We start from the raw sequence: 21,489 nt of genomic DNA, 5'->3' as shown, positions 1-21,489 counted from the left end.
AATGAGACTACATAATCATTTTTAGGATAGAAAATGAAGACTTGCCAATGAATCTATTTCTATACCATAGGAGACATGAGTTTCAGACTAAAAAAGTCAGGTATTTGTTATCTTCCATTTATAGATCCTATTTCAAATTTTATCTACGGGTCATAAAACAAAATTGTGTCTACAGTAGAATGGAAAGTAATTTTATTAGATTCCTTAGATAATGAAACCCATCTGTTATGTACCAAAAATTATATAACACCTCATGAAACAGCTTATTGCTGCCATCATCTTATCTGAACTCCATGGTCTTCTGGTTCCATTTAGGAATGACTGCAGCTATTGAACAGGTCAGCATTTGACTATGTTTTAAAGAAATATTGTCAGATTTTTCATCTCAGTGTGTGCACTTCCAGAAATTGTAAACATGAAGGTAACATCTAGCTTTTCAGCTTTCCTTCCCATTTTTAATAGCCAACTATTAAGCATAATTTCCATATGATTAATCTTATGATATAGAAAAACAGCCTCATGTTAAGTGAGAAAAGAATTTCAGAGTCTTTGTGTTGTTATTTCAAAGACAAATCTAGAGACCTGACTCCAAGCAAAATTTTATATGGTTTTAAACAACAAAAATAGCCCAGCATCTGTTGTTTTTTCTGTACTGATGGATGATTTGTATGTTGGCTACCAAATTCTGTTTCAGAATTCATACAAAATAGTAAGAGCACCTTAGCATTTAACTGTGCACATACTGTAATTGATATTGAATTAATAGTTGAATTCAGTATCTTCCAAAGTTTGGGGGTTTTTTTATGCTACCATATGATGAATATGAAGCCAAATTCCCATTTCTGATGAGGCCTCTTACATAATTTAGGGACTATAAAAAGACTTTTAATGTTTGTAAATGTAATTTCCGTTTGTTTTCAACCAGAACAGCACAAAAAAGTAACTCTATGTAAATGAGAAATGGTCTGTGTTTTCCTAGTAACAGTTTCAGAGCTAACTAAAAACCATTTACTGTAAGCTTTTGAAAAGTATTTTAGTTACACTAATAACAACAATTTGGCTGCATTTAGAGCATCTAATGTGAATTGATACTAAGTTTAAAGATTAAAAGTGAAGTACAAGTCTCAGGATTTAAGAGTTAGATCCCACAGGACAAGTGTTCTGAGTCCCATCCAGAAAGACCAATGAGAATGGTTTTAACTCCAGGCATGTTAGTAATCTCTTCATTTCAATGAATCTTCACATGCTTAAAATTAAGCAAGTTCTGTATCAGGGTCAGCACACTTAGTGCCTTCTAGAAATGAGCTTTAATTTTCTTTTATATCCTGACAAAAGTGTGTCCCTCTTCAATTAAAAATATACTTCAGTTTTTAACTGCAATTTTCATTATTTAGTTGTATTACTACATATTAGAGAAGTAGCTTAAATAATTTAAACCTTTCACACACTATTTACACTGCTTGCTTTTTGTTAGTGCTTGTGAGCCTGCTTGTCAAGGGTGATTTCTGATGTGATCAGACAGTACTAATTGCGTAGTTGCTATTAAGCTAGTATTTGTGATTTCAGTTATTTTTAGCTTTAAAGTGCTCAGTTATCCTTCATAAGCTGTTTGGGTCAATATCATATATTTTTTCAGCGTCCTCTGTATGAAAAGCCCCTTTCTACAATTTGACTGCAACCTTTCTTTGAGTTAGTGCCTCAAATAACTCATTGATGATAACAGAATGAACCATAGCAGCTTTAGTGTTGTTTTTCTCATTTATATAAACAGCAGATATGGTTGTGTATGTATTACACCGATATCATCAATAGAGGTAATAATATTGCGGTTACCACAGGAGGGTTCAGGAGATATCCCGCAGCATCAGGCTCAGTACAAGCAAGTGAAGCAACCATTCTCTGCTTCCTAGCACTTATGATCTAAAAAATTATTTTTCAGTTGCCCTGACATGAATCTTATAAACAGATCTATATTCTTCCTTCCATTGTAACTTACATCATAATGATTCACACATAAAAAGACAAAATGTATAAAACATCTTCATATGTATAATATTCTATTTGAATTGCACAGCTCATTTTGACTTGTGCTGGCACTGATGAGAAAGGACAAGTGTTCCATGAAAATGTCATGACAGTTGAAGGCAAAATCATTGAATTCAACTTTGTGCATATCTGCTTTTTCTCTCCCTCTAAATATTAACTAAAATTGAAAAGTAAAAAATATAGATAGCTGGAGGCTTAAGGAGAGCTGTTGTTTCATTGAGGAACACTGTAAAGGAACCTCTACTAATAATACTGAGTGATCTCTTGACTAGAATCATCCAAGTGATTTGAATTCCCCTAAGAATGGAGGGTTAATCTGTCAGTGTATGCACAAAAGGGACTTAAATCACCAAGTAAACAGTGAATCAGAAGGCAGTTTTGTTAGCTATTACAAACACAAACAGAGAGTCCAATTCTGTCTTCCGTGGAGGTATACTGATTTCTGCTGTCAAAAGAGTTGCCCTTGTAGAAGACTGGGGGGGGGTGGTGTAACTGCAGCAATTCCAGGTATCCCAAAGCAGATGGCTTAATTTTAACTTAATGACCATCTACAAACTCCATTGTGAAGTAGCCACCAGAATACTTAGCAGTGCTGCCACATCTTAAATAAAGCTTTTTTTTTTTACAAGCATGGACCTAAAAATCCTTAAACTTTTAAGAAGTTTAAATGTGAGGTTCCAAATTGAGAAAGCTTGAATCTAGATCCAAGCTAACAGGTTTGCCTGTTTTTCTGTAAGGAGTCACATGTGTTTCCAAATCTGAATGTACATATTACACTGAATACAGAATTTTGTATTTCTGTATAAAGAATATACAAGCCTACAGGTAAGAGTAGTTGTACATTTCATAAAGTCATTTCCTTGTGACTTTACCGTCAATGAATATGTATCACCAGCCATCATGTATTCCCCATATAGACATATATATTTATCTGAATTGTAGAAAAGAAAAAAACTGAGCTATGCTGAAGAGTGAGGGCCTCAAGTGAATCATTCACTGAAATGAAACATTTACTGTAGATGTGAGCTACTGAGCAAAATGTTCTTTGCCACCATATTGAAGTTCTCAGAATTAACAGTGTTTCATTTCCTGTTTATAACAAAGCAGTTGAGAGTTGGACAAATGGAATAAACTTTTTAAGTCACCTCCAAACAGAAAGATTTCATGCAGCTGCTGCAGTGTTCTTCTTCAATCGCTGTCTTTTTTGACTTTAACACAGCTGCACTGTAATAGGTCCAGCTTACTACTGTCCAGGGGCTTTCAGAATAACAAAACCTCTATCTCATTACAGAGCCAGAAAATTATGGTAGTTGAAATAATACAGCTGCCTCAGCTCCCACAGTGAATGTGTGCAACATGTCAGTACAGTAGTTCAGTACAGGGCATAGCAAAAACAGATGGAAATTTCCTTTTCCTTACTAACTTCAGTTGTGAGCTTACATAAAGGCTGGCTGGATTATCATATTTTAACACCTCAGAACTGTCCCAATATTTACAATTTTGAAGTATTTAGCTGGCTCTTCCAGAAAATACATTTTAATGGAAATTAAAAAAGAGAAAAAAAAGTCTTTAAAAAATGACTCCACATAAATCTCTACAGTAGCATCTCTACATCAACAAATCTTTCCAGAGCCATAGCTGTATAAGCTGAAATCCAAAACCTAGCAACTACAGGTGGTGGTGAAATGCCAGATCACATGTACTAAAAGCATGAAGGGTTGATTCTGAAATTCAAGATCAAACAAAATAGTCTTCAGCTTAAAGGGAAAAAAAAATGACTGCACTTCAAAAGCACAGTGCTGTAATATATTGCAATAGGAGTCTGAAAAAACAAATCCATGCATTAAAAGGAAGGAAGAATATTTTGTTTCTGGGACATCTGAGTAGCGTCCAGTAAGAGAACAGGATGTGTGGCATAACACAATGCTCTTTCACCTCTGGAGAACATGTTCAGCTTGGGGATCTTTTTCCATGCTAAAATGGCCATACAAGCAGCAAGTAATTTTCAAGACAGATCGGTGACAAGACTAACAAGATGTTCCATGCTGGCTTCCAGCACACAGACAAAGGAGGTGGTGTCAGCTGCAGAATAGTGTGGGATCTTCAAATCATGCCTGATACCATGGCAAAGCTAAGGGAAAGCATGCCCATTCAGGTTTGGAAGCTTTCTGTAAACAATGAATGTGTTTCATTATTTAAGTAAAAAATAACATTTCAGAATTAAATCTGAAAAGGCATTGCAACAACCCAGTGCCATATTGTCAACATGTTGGTGTTTGCCTCCTGGAAAGGGAGTTACAATTCCACATGACGTCTGCAGTCCATGAGGAAGGTTAAGTAAATAAATGCTAAATGCTAAATAATGGACTCTCCAACAATAAGCATGTTGAACCACGACCCGCCAGACGTGGCCTGAGTACAAAATACGGGGAGAGCGCTATGTTTGAAACTACATCCATCACACTGTGGCTTTTATTTTACTTTATTGTAATTTTACATTTTATTCTCAAATAAGCCCAGCTCATGGGTAATGATGTTTCTGCTATGTTAGCAGAAGTGCTATTTTTAAATCACTCTGCACCTGGCAATAATGTATTGCAAATACAGAGTAGGTTTTGCTCCTCTGTAGCAAAAGGATTTGCCAGATGGGCTTTCCTAATAAATTGTGTCTGATAAAAGGATGAGAAGGTTATTTAAACAAAAAGATTTTAGCTATGCCATTACATTTAAAACACATTGAGGATTTTGCCAGTAGATAAATTAAGGGGAAAATTGTGAATAGACGCAGTATTTTTTGGATGATGGCTTCTCTAGAAAGGAAGGCATGGGCGACTAAAAGCAAAAATAAGGCACACACAAAATTAATGATCTAAATAATAACATAAAAACAGGGTCAGACCAAAGATCAGCTCGCCCAGTTTCCAGTCACTGACAGAAGTGTTTCAAACTCATGTGTGCCACAATTCCTGCCTAGAGAATATGCTTCTTCGCTCTACCCTGGTGCCTCGGGTATGTTTTGCAAATTGCCGTACCTTTCACAGGAAGAGTAAAGAACGGCCATGATCCAGTAGAGGCAGGTGCTCAGCGCTTCCTCCTGGGACCTGGAGAGATGTGAGCATGGCACAAGTCTAACTTGTTCTATCTGACTAGCCTAACCAGTGTGCTACAGCATGAAAGTCAGGAGGAGAAGCAGTGCTGTGTACCAATATTATTTCTACTTGCATTTAATAGAAAATTATCATCCCCGCTTCATTTTTTTTTTTTAAGGACTTTATATGCCTAATTGCAGAGAGGATTCCAGGCTGTGAATCTTAATCTGGCAATTTGAAGCCATTAGTTAGGCACATAAAATCATTCTGGGTTGTGGCTTTCCTGTCAAAGTTCTCATTGATTTCAGCGGGCTTTGGATCAGACATTGAAGAGCAAAAGATTAGCAGTCCTGGTCACACCAAAGGTCCTTCTGGCGTGGTATGCTCCCTGTGGCCAATAGCAGAGGCCTAGGAAAGGTGTAAATATATGCCAAATACAGAGATAAATACAGAGATTCTTCCCCTAAATACTTTCTCGCATGAACCATAGCACCAGCAATTGCTGAGCCAGAATTTGCATCTTTCTAAAATAGTCCAAGACTTTTTTAAACACCTAATTTTTTAGCATCCGGGTAAGCAGCCCAGTGATGTTAGTTTTACTTATGATAACGACTCACCTCTGTAAAACACTCATGCCCTTTGAACTGATGGCTCAGAGATTAAACTCTCAAGTTCACTTTGCGTAATGTTGCATGTACCTTACATCCCACTACTCAGCTTATACACAGTCTTTACATGCAGCTCCCAGTGAATTGAGTTTTAGCTCACCTGAGCAAGCACTCAGTAAAATCTTTAATATCTTGATCTTTCATACAGCAGTCTGGAAAATTACTCCTCTAAATTCTTTCTTCTTCCTGGCTTCCATTCATCAGTCTACAGTTTTATAGTACCAATATGTTAATGTTTTCAGAAAGGCAGGAATTTCCATAATAGCTATTAGATATAAGTTGCCCAAACTGTCCATCGTTGCCTGGCTCTTTGCTTGAAACTGTCCAGCCAATTTGTGACTAAACATCATGTCCTTCAAGAAAAATGGACATGATTAAAGGAAGCAAAGGTGCCATCTCTGGGTGCTGTTAAAGGAATTCGCAGCCAGGAGTGGTGTCATGGATGAATTGCATTGATTGTATTGCAGTAGATGGATTATTTGTGGGCCACCAATTTAAGAACAATTTCCACTATGAATCCCCTTGTATGCTGGGTTAACTTCACAAAACCAAAACAAAACAAAGCAAAACACTGCTTTCACAGCATCCAGAGGGTTCTTGCAGTTTGAACGAGACACAAGTTTTATGCAGTCGTGCGGGGTAGCTGTTTGTTATTGAATTTTTATTTATAAATTCTGAATACTTGATACTCAAATTCATTACATTAAATCCCTTTGGACTGCATTGAAGTTATTCCATTATAGGTCTGGTTATCGCCGAAAGGATATAAAGCATCTCTGCATAACGCTCACTATTATTAAAGTGCGTAGCTGAAATGCTTAATCAAGACAATGGCTCCATCACACTAGCACCGTATGTGTGTGTAAGAAACAGCAGATCCTTCATTACATTAAACTATTTTCCTTTGATTTTCCTTTTTTTCCTTTCTGAATATTATGTCTTAGTTCTTCCCTTTTTATTTTTATTATTATACTGATTGCTTCAGGCAATAATCAGTTATAAAACAACTCTTTCAACCAGAAAATATCTAGATCAATCTGAGGTCAAGCTTTATTGAGTGAGAAGATTGGCAACAGCATGTGACTGTGGGTTGTGATATACAGTGGTATGTTGCTCTGATACATGATGACGTTGAATTGTTTTTCATGGTGATTTAACATTGAAACCTTATTATACTACGAGCTTAAAGTTTCTATTCAGAAAAGAATATGTCAGCAATAAAAGCAATGACTTTCACAGAGAAGGCAGACTATCACCTCATTAGAGCTTTGTAAAGAAGCTTTAATGACAGAGCTTCAGTTTGTGGATAAAATCAGAAGCCAAGTCAGGGGCTAACTAAACATTAGAAAAAAGGAATGGTGCATGATATATAAGCTTACACTGAATGAAAGAAAATTAAGATCAGAGAAGTCTTACCAATTTTTTGTTAGTTTTTCTCCTGATTGTCATCCATTTAGCGCATAATTTAAGCACATACTTAAATACAAGTTTAACTGCTTTTATAACAAAGGATGGATTCAAAACATCTTCCCAGATCTCCGCTCTGGGGAAGGCAATACAGATAAGCACTGGTGGTTATTCTTGAAGACAGATTTTAGAAGCTCCACTATGAATTGAAACTACATTATTTTCAAGTTTTGAAAATCAATGCTTAACTGTAGATTATTTCTATTTACAAGATGTAATTAGCAGGATTCGACAAAAAGTGAAATGGAATTATACCAATATGGAAAATAATACTTTGATAGATAAAACTGTATCTTGTAGAGATAAAAGTAAACTTTAAAGATGAACTAATGTCCTTATTGGTTTTTTGGTCTTGCTGTTGTAATTTCAACACCAATTTATTTGATTTTCAAGTTTGTAAAAGAGAGACAGCGCTGAAATTAGTCAGTGTTTTGCCTGTAACTCAGTTGTAACCAGAGATGGCTAAATTGGAGGAGTTTCGTACTTAGCTGGCCACCTGGATATACAAGTTCACTTAAAATTGAAAATGGCATTGTCAGGGTCACATCAGTGTTGATGTGTCAAAGCTCAAATTGGGCATGATTTCAGGAAGACAGGCATGGGTAGAAAGTACTAGTAAGTCACACTGCGGGAGTAGTGGAAAAGCAAGCTCTGAAGAAGCAACATTTTTTTTTCCAAAGGCCATCAATAACACTTGGAGAGTGCATTGTATTGTAATGACTTGCAATAACGTATTTTCCTATTGCAGAAAATGTCCTAGATGATATGATTGTCAAAGCATGTCCAAGAATATGCTGCCATCGATTCACTGGCTGTTGGATAAAAGACAGGATTGGATTTTAGTATATCCTAGTGCTTATTTAAGACAATTTCATATTACTTTTTCATAATGTTTATTAGCATGGTTTCGTATTTTATGTCTTTTCAAAACACTTACTTTAGCAAACTGACAAACAAGGCTTCCTCTCCTGTGTTTCCCTGTATGTTTTCTTTATTTTGCAGGATCCTAAATATTTCAAGTCACAGAAGACTGGGAGGGGCCAATTAAAAGAAGGCTGGAGAGAGACCCATCAGCCAATTATGTGTTCCTACAAACTTGTGACTGTGAAATTTGAAGTCTGGGGACTTCAAACCAGAGTAGAGCAATTTGTACACAAGGTCAGTGAAACAGGAGCTGTTTCTTATCCTTCACATAAGCAGAACTTGAGTACTACCCTGCACAGGAATGTAACTATGGCTGTGTAGAAGCTAGGGAGCTCAGCCGAATCTGCTTTCAGACCTCTCTCAAGGTCTGAAAGATCTGGAGCAGAGCCAAAGAGTTCATCTCTGGGTATAAACTTGACAAAGCCTGGAGCTGCTCAGGCCTAAGGTTGAGAAAAACTATCAATAACACTTTCAATACTGTGATAAATATATGAGCTAAAGTATTTATGAGTGTACATGAGTACCATACATGTAGCAATGATGTGCAGAATTTCTTGCAAACAGGTAGTGGGAAAGTTTTCCAATCGGTCTACTACAAAATTAATTAATGAATGGCATAACAGCCAAATGACAGTATTTTTCAGAGTATTGACCTTCCACACATTTAAAAAACTAACAAGGAAAAAGAAGAGTTCCAGAACGTTTAATTGCCCAAAGATTAATGAATTCTGTACACATTCCCAAATGGCTTCCCATGCTAGTCAAAGCCACGCTAACGCGATCCAGTGTTGGCAATAGATCCACTTCATGTGGGAGGTTGGACTACAGGACCTTCAGAGCCAGTATGTCTGACTCTGTAGGGCATGTCTTTTTAGAGATAAAACTGTCAGAATATTTCTCACTTTAAATCATGTTGAAAGACAACAGTGTCACTTTTGTAAAATGTTTTGTTGCTGCAGAGGTATTTAACCTTTTCTTTGTTTTGCAGGTGGTCAGGGATATACTATTGATCGGTCACCGGCAGGCTTTTGCTTGGGTTGATGAGTGGTACGGTAAGTGTTCTCCGAATTTAGCCCATTTAAAAGGGCTGATGCAAAGCTTATGACAATTAACAACAGATTTCCATTTGCTTTCATGGACCATCAGGTCCTAGCATAAGTTGTTCATGAAAGAGATGGAACTATGTTCAGTTTCTCTGGAACATATGGAGCTCATTTACAGCAGGTTCTTTGTAACAAGAGTAGGCTGTATTTTAGGCAGCCAGTAGGCAGCATACAGGGACGCCTTTACATCCCATACATCTCAGAGTATCAGTCCAGTCAGCCTGCATTGCAGGCAGATAGGAGCTCCCCCTGCCAGGAGTCATCTATATGGAGAAGCGCATGCAGGTTTGAATAAAGCTTCTTATTGAGACTGCATTAAAATGCACTCATTTCCATACTGCAAACTCCTAAGGCCTCTGATCCAACACAATTTTAGCTATTTAGGAAAGTTTTAAATTGTTAATATGGATTGCAATAAAGAAAAGATGGAGCTCTAATGTCCTTTCTGAAAAATGGATATAAATGTAAAACCTACTGGGTCTGATTCAACAGCAGCTGCATGCAAAAACTGTTCTGAATCCATGAACCAGCTGTAGCAATGGGCACTTTCACTAGTACAGAGTAATCCTGAATATCAAACCAGCCAATTATATTTTATCAAATAAGCTCACGGGGTTTGTGCTTTTTACATGTATTTTCAGTAAGATGTACCCATAACCATAGATACTTGTAGAACAGTTTCTAAGACATTTCTGTAACATATAATAGCAATTTGGGAATATACTTAGAATGTTTATTTAGACCCTCCTTAAGCTTCAGGAAACACTGTCTTGGGCATTTCATGGATAAGAATGACACCTGTCCTTCATCAAAAGTCAGAAACATTCTGCACTGCTTAAAAACAGTCAATTAGCCCAGCTGGTGCGAACACGCACATCTCCAGTGACTTCATAAACCTGCATAATTTTACACTAGAACCTAAAAACAAACTCGTTGTGCTGATTTTTTTAAAATATAGAAAAATTTGCTTTTGAAATCACAGTCTTCTTATCAATTTAATAGTGCATGAAAATCTTGTGCTGTAATGATCATAAAAATAGTGAAATCTACTAAAAATATCCTTTATTTTGGGATAGCTATAAACTAGTAAGAGAATTTTGTATACAGGGAGAAAGAGTTCTTAAGAGAGATTTTTTTTTTTTTTAATAATTTATTTTCTTCATTTTTTACCTGAAATACAGTGATCTGTTATTTTCCCTGTACGAAGTCAGGGAAACTGATGACTTTAAATAAAAAAGCCTGACTTCATGTAAAAATTGAGCCCATAAATTTGCCTCAAATCTACCCAAAATATCTGTTAAAGCAAGACATAAAGAAATGTTACTGGGAAGCAAAGAGTCATCTGCACTTTAGCAGAGTTATTGATAATGATAACAAGTGAGTAATCATGAAGTAAAACATACAGAATAGGTTTAGCCCAAAAAAAACATTTAACCACAGATTTTCCCATCTTAACTCTGAATGCACCCTGTCAAAAATACTCTTTCCACAAATGAAATATTGTGATACACAATTATCTTGTGGACTTTTACTGTCACAGTGAGTCTTTTTACTAAATAATAGAGTGTACTTTTAGAACTTAATTGTCAGGCTAAGTACAAAACCTAAAAAATCTCGGCTTACTAAAATAGACATGAATAAAGGCTGAGTACATAGCACGATGTATTAAAAAAAAAAAAAAAAGAGTGCAGAAAGTTAGTTTTGGTAACTCTCTGTGCTGTCTGCAGCCTTTATGCATTGTTCTGAAGTATAACAGTTGTAAGACTTGCTGACTAGAAACCGAGTATTTCATTATCCGAAATGAGTGAGATCCAATTTGTGTACATCCAGTTCAATTTAATACATATGATCTGTAAAACTGTTGTGGTACTGCTCTTGACATGTTTATGTGTGTAGGGAGAGTTTTTCAAAGATATAATTTTTAAAGCATCTGTGTGCCTTCAATGTGTCTATTAGCATCTTTTAAAATAAAAGCTTGAGAAAGATTTGGAGATGATGTAAGTCAGCTAAACTGAATCAAATAATCAGTGTAATAAAATCAATTATTAAACAGCATGTTATGTTACGGGTATTACTGACTGATTACTGTTACTGATACTGTAAGTACAAATGTGTCTTTTCATTAAATTTACTAACCTGTATTTAGCTTTATTATTAAGAAAATCTATCTTCACAGTGTTATTTACTAATAAAGAGCATGTTCTCTGCTTGGCAAAATGCATCTTTAGCATGTTATTGACATGGCTTATGAGCTTGTTTTTCATTCCAGATAACAGTAAAAGGAAAAGGCTAAAAGAGTATGATTTAGTGGTATTCCATGTTTCCTTTTGATCAGAATTTTAAACTGCATTTCATTTTCACTGATGAAGTATTACATTGTGCTACTGATATAACAGCTAAAGTTACATCTTTCCTTAAAAGCTGTCTCGTAAAATGCAGCAAGAGCCTCATATCATGTAACAAGGAGTGGTGTGATATAAGAATTTGCAAATCCAAGTGGCACATAATAAACCTGAGAAAAGTGATAGCCTCAAGAACAAAAACACAGTGTACATTACCACATTAAAAAGTTGATGGCTATTTTCATGCAGCTCTGAAGTTATGAAACCATTGTAAAGAACAGACCAAAATTCTGACAGCCTTCATGTTCACTTACACACCTTACTCGCAAGTAGATTTATTGAAAGCGTGGGAATACTCAGAAGAGTAAGGTCACAAGTCAATTAATTGGATTCTTTATGGTTTTACTGGAAGTGTGGTTTATGACAAATCTTTTTAAAATCTGTAATACTTGCTTTGAGTTACATAGCAAGCACCTAACAGATTATGCACTAGTTTGACAACATCAGGCATGCCTAGACAACGATAAATGATCCTACTGATAGAATCAGCCTGATTTGTGGAATATTTCTAATTCTTACAATTCGTTAAATGGCTTGAGGCTACAAAACTGTTAACGTAGTCGCTATTAATTCACTTACCAGTATATTTAATTGTTAGTTTCTGGAATCTAAGCTGGTTTGTGCTCTAACAGTAAGAATGTTTGCTGGTTATGAGATGTACTATGCAAAGATAACATAAAATCTTTCTGAAAGTTCCTGGAAAGGTAAGTAAGTATTTATAATATTTCTGTAGTTATCCTTTATTCCAAGGGATCTTCTAAAATCTTTTTAGAAGATCTTGGCCTTTGCCAAGGCCTGCACTTCAATACTTTTTGCCTACATTATGTTACACAGATACTCCTAAACAATTTCCACTCCTTCCTGTTCTCTGACTCCCTTTGACTTAACCTTCTTACACCTTCCTTGGCTGATACAACTACCTTTATGAGTCAATTTTCATAAAGCTAGTTGCTCCATGCTTCTTTTTTAAATTCTTTTTTGGCTTCTGCTGAAAAACTATGTGTTCCTAGAACCTTCTCCTTAAAAAAAATTGTTTGCACTGAATCAATGGAAAATGCCAACAGTTTTGAACTTTTTACAGATATGACTATGGATGATGTTCGAGAATACGAGAAAAGTATGCATGAAAAAACCAACATTAAAGTTTGCAATCAACATTCATCTACTGTGGATGAAATAGAGAGCCATGCCAAAGCAAGAGTATGTCAATTTTTAAAACATATTGCCGATCCTCAGCTAATACACCTGCACAGATCAGAGAAGAGCAGTGAACTGATCTTGCTGACCAGTCAGTGGAATTTTGGGGAGGTTTTGCTTCAGTAGGAACAGAATCTTTCTCCATGAAGTGCAATCCTGCCTTCCATTTGCACTGTAAACTGCCACTGATGTAAGAAAGGGTGGGGTTGGGCTCATATACAACTCCCTGTCTTCCAGGAAAACACAGTTCTCAAATTTCAGCTGGATGCATAAAGAGGAAGATAAATACCTGTTTTACCTTCTATTACTTGAATAGTTAAAAAATGCAAGAGTTCAGAGTGCTTCAGTCAAAAAGCCAGGAACATGGGGAGTGGAAAATTTCTATGGGACTGATAAAATTGTTTGCTTCACCAGGAAAAAAAAAAAGCTAATGAATTATTCACTCTTTTCAAACTAATTTTAATGCTGTCATTGATTAGCTACCAACAAGGTGAGAAGTATGTAACAGCAGTTTGTGGAGAAGGGCAGGTTTCTGTGTAGGTTCTTTGATTCAGATTCTGGAAACTTCATCAAGTATTTCAGTTCGTAATTTGGGCAGCTCAAGTACAGGTCTTAATTAGAAATTACTACTATCTGCACATAGACAAGAGCAGTGATATTTGCTTTTGAAATGTTATTATTCCTTTATTTCTACTAACTGTGCTGTAGAACTCAGTGATGGTTTTACTCACGTAACGAGTGTGGGGCAAGGCCCGAAGGGCTTGAAGACTTTCCTTTGTTCTTACTCAGGAAAAATTGTCACCAGCCTGAGAAGATTTTGTCTAAGCAATAACCAGGAAGGTGATTCTTGTGGTTTTAATGCTGCAGCTCCATTGACATCAAGGTTAGCTGAGCAGTAAATTGAGAATCCCTTCTGACTTTGGCTCTACTCTTCAGGATTTGGCTTTGAATGAAGTCTGCCATCTGTAGTTCCCATGTGGAAAATTGCCATTGAGGTCAGAATAGAATTTGTCACTAATGAAAAAAAAAGAGTCTGAGCTTTCTTAGCTCAGGGTAAGGACTGGTTTTACTTGAGTGTGTATCAGAACAGAAGTGAATTTAAAGTGAGTGTAAGCTAAAAAGCCAAAGTCAAGGGACAATAAATATTTCATGTCTGAATTGAAAATGGACAGTCTTGGAGGATACCACTTTGTAAGAGTTTAATCAGTCTTCACTGAAATGGCCAGCAAATTGAGAAATCTTCCTGTTCTCTTTCACTTTCATTTATCCAAGACAACTTCTGTTTCATGTTGTACAGAAGTCCTCAGTTGAAAATAGCTGAAATGAATGCAAGGGCTCCCTTTGATGTCAGGGTGCTTTTAAATCGTTCGAGTTCAACAACACTACACATACTGTTACAGGGTGTGAAACAAAATGTGAATCAGCAAAACAGGTTCAAATCTATCTCCAACACAAGTAGGTACAGTTCCTCTGAGACCATCTGTTTATTTCTACCACTTACCTCAGATTTGAAAATAGCTTAGTCCTCACTCCTAATAACTGACACAGCAATGTAGGCTGAAATGGTCCCTGGAATGTCGTCTGCAGGGAAGAGAGAAGGCAGCTGGCAACATGCATGCTTTTGTTTATTTAATATGATGTTGTAATATAACATACAGCTTCTTCTACATAACATTTGCAGCCAAGGCTACAGATGCATGCAGCTGGGTAATATTAAAAATTATCCATGTACTGAAAGTATAGGATTTTGTCATACATGTGGTAAGCACCATTGGCAGTCCCATGTCTCAGACACCCAAATGTGTGAGAATTTTAAATTTATTAAAATGCTAGTGGTTTTATTGCTGGTTTTTTGAGCTTTCGGAGCTCAAAGAATCTATAAAATGGTTTAATGAAATATTTCAAATTTACAAATTTAACATGACGTTCAGTGAAAACCACAAAATTTATTTCAGGTGGCTCAGTGGACATCTTGCAGGCAACGTAGCATGAAGCAGCAGGTTTCAGAAGAGTCTTGCAGATTTTTTTGCGCAACTTACCCGTTTGTAGCAGATGTCATTCGTTTGGGATTTTATCAGAAAAGTTTTGCACAGCTCAGCTCAGAGCACATCTATGCTGGGATCGCTCTGCCCTCTTGTGGGTTTCCACAGCAGTGTGACACATTTGTCACCTGCATGAGAAGGCTCTCACTGCTTTTAAAGCTTTCTGTGGACCCAATTTTCCATTGCAAAGTGGCTTTAACCTCTCCTCTCGTTTTGCCTCTATTTTGCAGGGAATTAAGCAGTGGATTTGTCAGTTGGCCATACATGTTTAAGTACAGATTCTGGGTGGAAAAGTTGGAAAACGTGTTGTGGCTTTATCAAGTGAGAGGGAATTCTTTAGGCTTTATTAGTAGAAAAGCAAAACGGCCTCAGTTATGTGTATGTAGCTGCAACTAGAAGTCAATAGAAGCTGTGCATGGGGGGGAGAATTTTTCATCCCTTGATAATTACAGTAAGACGAACAAACCGATGACAACCCTTTACTTGTTCATGCTCATAATTTAGATGGAAAAAAAACCTAGCAACCTATTAGTTTTATTTTGTTTGGAGTTCTGAAAAATTCTACATGCTAACTGTGTATCTAAATGTATTCTTTAATTGCCTGTGAAATAGCTTGTTTTCTCCAGCAATTACAGAGGTAGCACTCTTTATTCAGTTCAGACCCAGGCAGAAGAAGAATCATTAGTATGTGATTAATGTACTTAACTTCATTTTCTTTATGTTGGCCACTTATTGTACTCCAATCAATGCATTACAATAGGAAGGCATTCATGTGGAGAATCACTTAATGATATGCATGATAAGCAATCATTCCCTGATTTAGAATTTGGATGGAAGTAGTTTAACTGAGTTAATGAAATGATCATTTGAAATTATTCTAATGTGCCTTTATCTTTCTTTCCTTCTTGTTGAAGACATGACAATGGATGAAGTCCGAGAGTTTGAACGAGCAACTCAGGAAGCTACCAATAAGAAGATTGGGATTTTCCCACCCGCAATATCTATCTCTAACATTTCCATGCCTTCTTCAACCCGCAGTGCTCCATCTAGTGCTCCATCAACTCCCCTCTCCACAGATGCTCCTGAATTCCTAACAGTTCCCAAAGACCGGCCTCGGAAAAAGTCTGCTCCAGAAACTCTCACTCTTCCAGATCCTGCGAAAAAAACCCTTTAAATTAACCCAGCATGTTTCCTCCTGATAAGCCATGTCTACCACAGCAAGAGTGACGTAACTCAATTTCTACAAAGGTCATGGTGGTTTGTGGTTGTTTTTTTGCTTAAAATAATCTTACTGGTGTGGAAAGATTACTCCTTTCCTCAGACCTGATCCTTAAAACCTTCAGAGAAGTGCATGCAAGAGAACGTAGTTTATATATTCCTAATGCAGTGTTTCAAGCCATATGGTGCGTCTTACTGACATACAGTGAAATAGTCTGAGGGGAACCCTATAAAAGAAAATAAATCTTTCTGTAGCAGTATTCTACCTACAAATCCTCATCTAGGTCATAGCATTTATAATTAGGGGTAGGTATTTAGTAAAGCTGCCAAGGACTTCTGAGGCAAATTAGTGCCGACTAGAATGCAGGGTTAACAGGAAAAAAACCCTCCCATTTTCTTCTTTTATAGTCGATTTTAAAATCCTTCCTACTCTCAGGCTTCTCCTGTGTATTCATAAACTTTTGACCTGTAACTCATTGTACTTGAACACCAACAGCAATCGCTCAGATTCACATCTTGCTTAATATGACTCAGGATTTGGGGCCTAGCTAACAAACACAAAACTTTTCAAACCTAAAATACCACTGTATTGAAGCCCCAGTTGTATTTAATTATACTAACTTTGAGGCCATTGAACTATTTCTATCTTGCACAGAATTTGTAAAAGAAACCACCTATTTCTTGTAGATAATGTATTTTAATAGCTCTCCCCTGTCCTTTTTTGACCTCTTAAGTCTGTATTGGTGTTCATCAATGGCGTTCTGTGTGTAAGATTGGAAAAAAGCAGCTAAATTGAGCCAGTTGAGAAGCAAAACCAATGAATTCTGTCTTTTCCTCACTGGAAGAAGAGTGGTAGTTAACGCTGTAAGACCTTGAATGTAAAGGAAAGAAAATATGAGACTCCTTTTTCTTTCCTGCATCGCATCTTTCCTAAACAGCACAATCTCTGCTAACAGAAAGCTGGTTCCAGGCTTTACCATTGCCTGGGGAAGGAGTGAACAAAATCAGTCACTTTAAAAAGCAGATGAATCGTGGGGCTGCTTAGTCCTGTGTGGGGTGACGTTAATGAAACAGAAGTGCTCTTCCTGGTCTGCATATGAAATCACTCTTCAATCTCAGGAATTAAAATGGTAGGAAAGGATGTTTCCCAGTAGGGAGGTGTAGATTGTGGAAGGAGGAGAAAAATAAATGGCAGAAGTGGTGTCTTTCTTCCAAATGTAAGCTCAGTGAGAAACTTTCCCCACTGACCCCCATTTGGGGTACTTTGTTCTCTTTCATACAAATTGCTATTTAATGAATGCTGTCAGTATCTGTCCCTACTGGTAGCTGTAGTAGACGTTAAATAAGCCGCTGTTCAATTCCCAGTGAATGATAGCTATTACCTGAATCATATGATCAAAGTGGGTGATATTTTGTATCACCGGTGACATAGTACATGGATTAAAAAAAGAGAGTCCTCCAGAGCTGAACTATCATTGAATATTGAACAATCAGTTTGGGGATGGCCTTTTACCTGGACGGGACATTTGTGCCATCTTCCCAGCACAATGCTGTGATTTGACTGGCTTAAATGCACTGAACTTCTCCATGGCTGTAGATGCAGTAGAAGTTAAGTTTTAGTAGCAGGAGAGGTAATTCCACTGCCAACCTGCACTGAAAACAAGTGTATATTTGTTTGATAGTTAAAATTCTGTAGCTAGCAAAATCTGGGAGCTCTTTGTAGGTTAGCTGTGGTCTAACTTCATGCATTCTCCCACTTACTGTCCATGTTTTGCTTTGCTTTGCTTCGCAGAGCTAGTAATTCTGTGTGATTAGTAAACTAATGATGATTTTTTTGTTTAAAAAGAAGCCGCTGTAATGATGCAAACAAAACTTTCCTACATTAGTTTATGATTTCAGCTTAAAAATTGTGCAGATTAAGTATTCATGATTATAACTGGTCTAATCTTTTTATTATTATTTATGTAGTAGCAAGATTGGAACATTGGCAGAGAAGGGAAACCTTTGAAAACATAAAGCATTGTTTGGGGTTCTTTTTTTCATTTCCTGAATTTGACCTGTATAGAAACGGTTTAGGTCTGCTCCACCTGCAAATCTATTCTTCAATGATTTTTTTCTTTGTCAAAGAAGAATTTGCTCAGCTCTAGTCATAATGTCCTTGTGCTTACATATTACTATTTCTATATATGTTTTGGCATCTGGGTTTGACACAGATTATTAGACCAAAGCAGTCATACCTTTACTCATATTTAACTGACTGATTTCCAATCGCATGTGGACACACTGGTTATCATATTAAGTAGGTTTGGGGATAAGGCATGTATGAAAATTATTAACATACCTGAATAGGACAAATCTTAATAGCTGCATGACAGAGATGTAGGAGAAAGACACTGGTCATGTCATGGAAAAAATTACAGACTGCTTAATGCTGTGTCTCCCTCTGCATGTGGTGCTGCCGTAGCCCTTCCACCAAGCAGCACTGTTCTCAAGGATTTTACCAGATTTATTGACCGAACAGCCTGACTTCACCGTTGGCCACAAGGATCACGATCAGCCACGTTCCCTCCATGTTGCTTCCTAATGAAGGTAAATAAAAAGATCTGTAATGTTTCATTGCTTTGGGTAAGAAACACTCCAGGCTTTTCATTGCTGATGTAAGTACCCTCTGCTGTGTTCTGCTTTGCTTTCCCCACCAGTCATTACCCACCTGGTAAATATGATCTTTAAATATCTTTTTCTGTTTGGTTGTTTTCTGTTTGGTTGTTTTTTAAGGTAGGATAAATTTTTCTAGAATGTTCTCAGCAAACACAAAAAACCCACACAAAGTTAAATGAAAAGGAAGGTCTGAATACTTCAGTATAACGCCTTGAGGCAAAGGGGTTGTTTTCATGACAGATTTTTTCACAGCGCTTTTCTGTTGTATTTTCAAACATGTTTATTAGGAGAAAAATAGAGAGCATTTTGCAGGCGTTCATCACTTCTTTTGCAAAAATAAATGATGTGATTATTTAGTGAGTACATCTTGAGAGTATGGTGCCACACAGCAAAGCTGAATAGGCACAATAGCCACGTTCCTATTCTCTGCCACAGTGACTGAAGAATTACATGAGACAGCTCTGCTAGGACTTGACAAGGAATTTTTCATCAAGGAGAATATAGGTCAGAGCAAATAACATGATTAGTTTGTTTGGGTTTCTATTAAAACCTCCTCCCAGCTTTGCTCATACTTTTATGTATTTCATATAGAACAATCATTACAAAATAACTGGCAATTGATGCAGTCTTTAGAAGGGTAGATCTCCTAATAAATTAAAAAGGGAGGTATCCATAAAGACTATGAGGAGCAGCACATTCCTGAAACACATACTTCATGGGATTTCTTATGAATTTAATGGTTAATTTTGTAAATGACTGGATAAATTCTATGGAAAGAAACTATTTGACATTATTCTTTGGCTTTTTTGATTATTCTGGAAGGTGATTTTGTGACATCTAGTAGCCAATTTGCATTAATTGCTGCTGTAGAGATTTTGAAATGGAAATATTTGTTCCTTGAATTTTAGTTTGTAACAAGACTGCTACATTTTGTTAAAACTGCTTTGAAGCTTCCTGCACTATAACTTCAAAACAATGTGCTATCACTTGAAATAAGCCAAATGTATATGCTTTTTATGAATTAGTGAGTGCAGTAAGAGAGAATTCATGATCTTGTCAATAGGAGCTTTTCTGTTTCCATTGTTTGGACTTGGTTTTATATGTGTAAGTTAAAATTGCTAAATAAGTCTAACAATGTTTTGCTTTAAATGAACAGCATGGTCATTGAATTACAATCTCCTGTGGTTTTGTGGTGTCACTAAAACAGGTTTCATTGTTTTATTTCATTTCTGTGATAATTCCACATGACTCTGAATGTCCAGTAATTCATTTCTCTTATTTAGAGCAATGATGGCTACATTAGGCGATACATCACTGCCATCAAAGAAGGACCAAGTTTTGAAATGCTCTGCATGTTAAATAATGCAAGGCTCAGCAGGAGAATTTGATTGTCATATTTCTCATTCATATCACTTAGTTTCTGATTTTTCCAAGTTATTTATTATTTTTAATATTGTATTTTTCCTTGCATTTTGTTGTAAATAAACTACCAACAATTATTCTTTACAATTGTGGCTATTTTCTTTTACGAGGTCTCCTCTAGCAAGGAACATGTCCATTAACATTTCTACCCCCAGCTCTGCAAGTCACTTCCTCAAAATTAAGAAGCACAAAGAATTGGCTTTGTAAGGAAAATTTAAACCACTTACAACATCTACTAGGTTTTGTTGTGCCTCAGCTTTTTAAAGATTTTATCAGGGCAGGTGCCCATCAGTCTGGTGTTAGCCCATTCATTTGTAAATGACCATTTGGTTGACAAGGAAGTTTGTCAGTAGGGAATCTAATTCTCTATGCAGGGTTTGGCAGCCCAGTGTTGTAGTAAATCCTGGAAAAGAGACCACTCAAAACCTCTCAGAAGGTAAGGATCCTCCATCACTTGTCTACAAGTCATGTAATTTTAGTCAACAGAAATTTCACATGTACAATGTTTCTTTAAGCTTTTAAGTAGAGGCTTACTCCACAGAAACAAAGCTTTCTCTGCATCAAAAAATGGTGGTTGCATATTCAGTATAGAAATGCTTCACAACAGCGTAGGACAGGACACAAGGAACTAGGCCTAGAAAATATTTAAGGTAGAAATCACACAGTACGAAAGAGACAGAAACCATGCAGTCCTGCATGGCCTCGGGTCTGCGGTAATGACTTCTCAGTGGCTTCAGTGCATGAAGACCCTGTTGGGGTAAGCGTGCTGCAGACAGCCGGGACTCCGGCTGAGTCTTTGCCACCTAAGTGAGGTTATAACTGTCCTCTATGAGGTGAAATTACAAATGGATTTTCCAGCAAGCAGTGGGAGGACCCCGAAACTACAGTGCTGGCAACACGTGTTCCCCAACAGTGGTCAACAGCTAGCACAACACATCTAATGACTGGGCCTGACCTGTTTTGCTGTTGGTTTGCTTTGACTTGATATTTTTTACAGTGTGGGCTGGTATTGCTAGGGCTTCGTTAAAATCTCCACACAAACAAAATACTAATGCATGAGAATACATTACAAATTGGTTAAAAACCTGGACCTGATCCTACTGCTATTAAAACTGGGGGAGTTGGGTTGCACTCTTGCAGAGGAAAAAAATTCCACCCTTTACAAAAATGAGACATTTCACAGGGCAGAAATACATTTAATTAAAGTAGTCTTAAAACCAGAAATGTTTTATGGTGTAGATGCAAAACTACGG

General features: G+C 36.8%; 1 protein-coding gene across 2 annotated transcripts in view; it reads left to right on the top strand.

The window, feature by feature from the left end:
* PITPNC1 (phosphatidylinositol transfer protein cytoplasmic 1) overlaps nucleotides 1-20,318 on the top strand; it is an 88,399-nt gene extending 68,081 nt beyond the window's left edge. The window contains exons 7-10 of one of the 2 annotated variants that reach the window (XM_075518728.1): nucleotides 8,273-8,428; nucleotides 9,183-9,246; nucleotides 12,781-12,899; nucleotides 15,853-15,993. In XM_075518728.1, the coding sequence (XP_075374843.1) occupies nucleotides 8,273-8,428; nucleotides 9,183-9,246; nucleotides 12,781-12,899; nucleotides 15,853-15,858 (345 nt within the window). In that variant the 3' untranslated portion in view covers nucleotides 15,859-15,993. Of the gene's footprint in view, nucleotides 1-8,272; nucleotides 8,429-9,182; nucleotides 9,247-12,780; nucleotides 12,900-15,852 lie in introns of both variants that reach the window. The other variant, XM_075518727.1, reaches the window with a different exon arrangement.
* The last annotated feature ends 1,171 nt before the right edge of the window (nucleotides 20,319-21,489 follow it).

This window comes from Mycteria americana, chromosome 16 (genome assembly GCF_035582795.1).
Source record: "Mycteria americana isolate JAX WOST 10 ecotype Jacksonville Zoo and Gardens chromosome 16, USCA_MyAme_1.0, whole genome shotgun sequence".
NCBI lineage: Eukaryota > Metazoa > Chordata > Aves > Ciconiiformes > Ciconiidae > Mycteria > Mycteria americana.
This window is presented reverse-complemented; position numbering and strand designations above follow the sequence as displayed.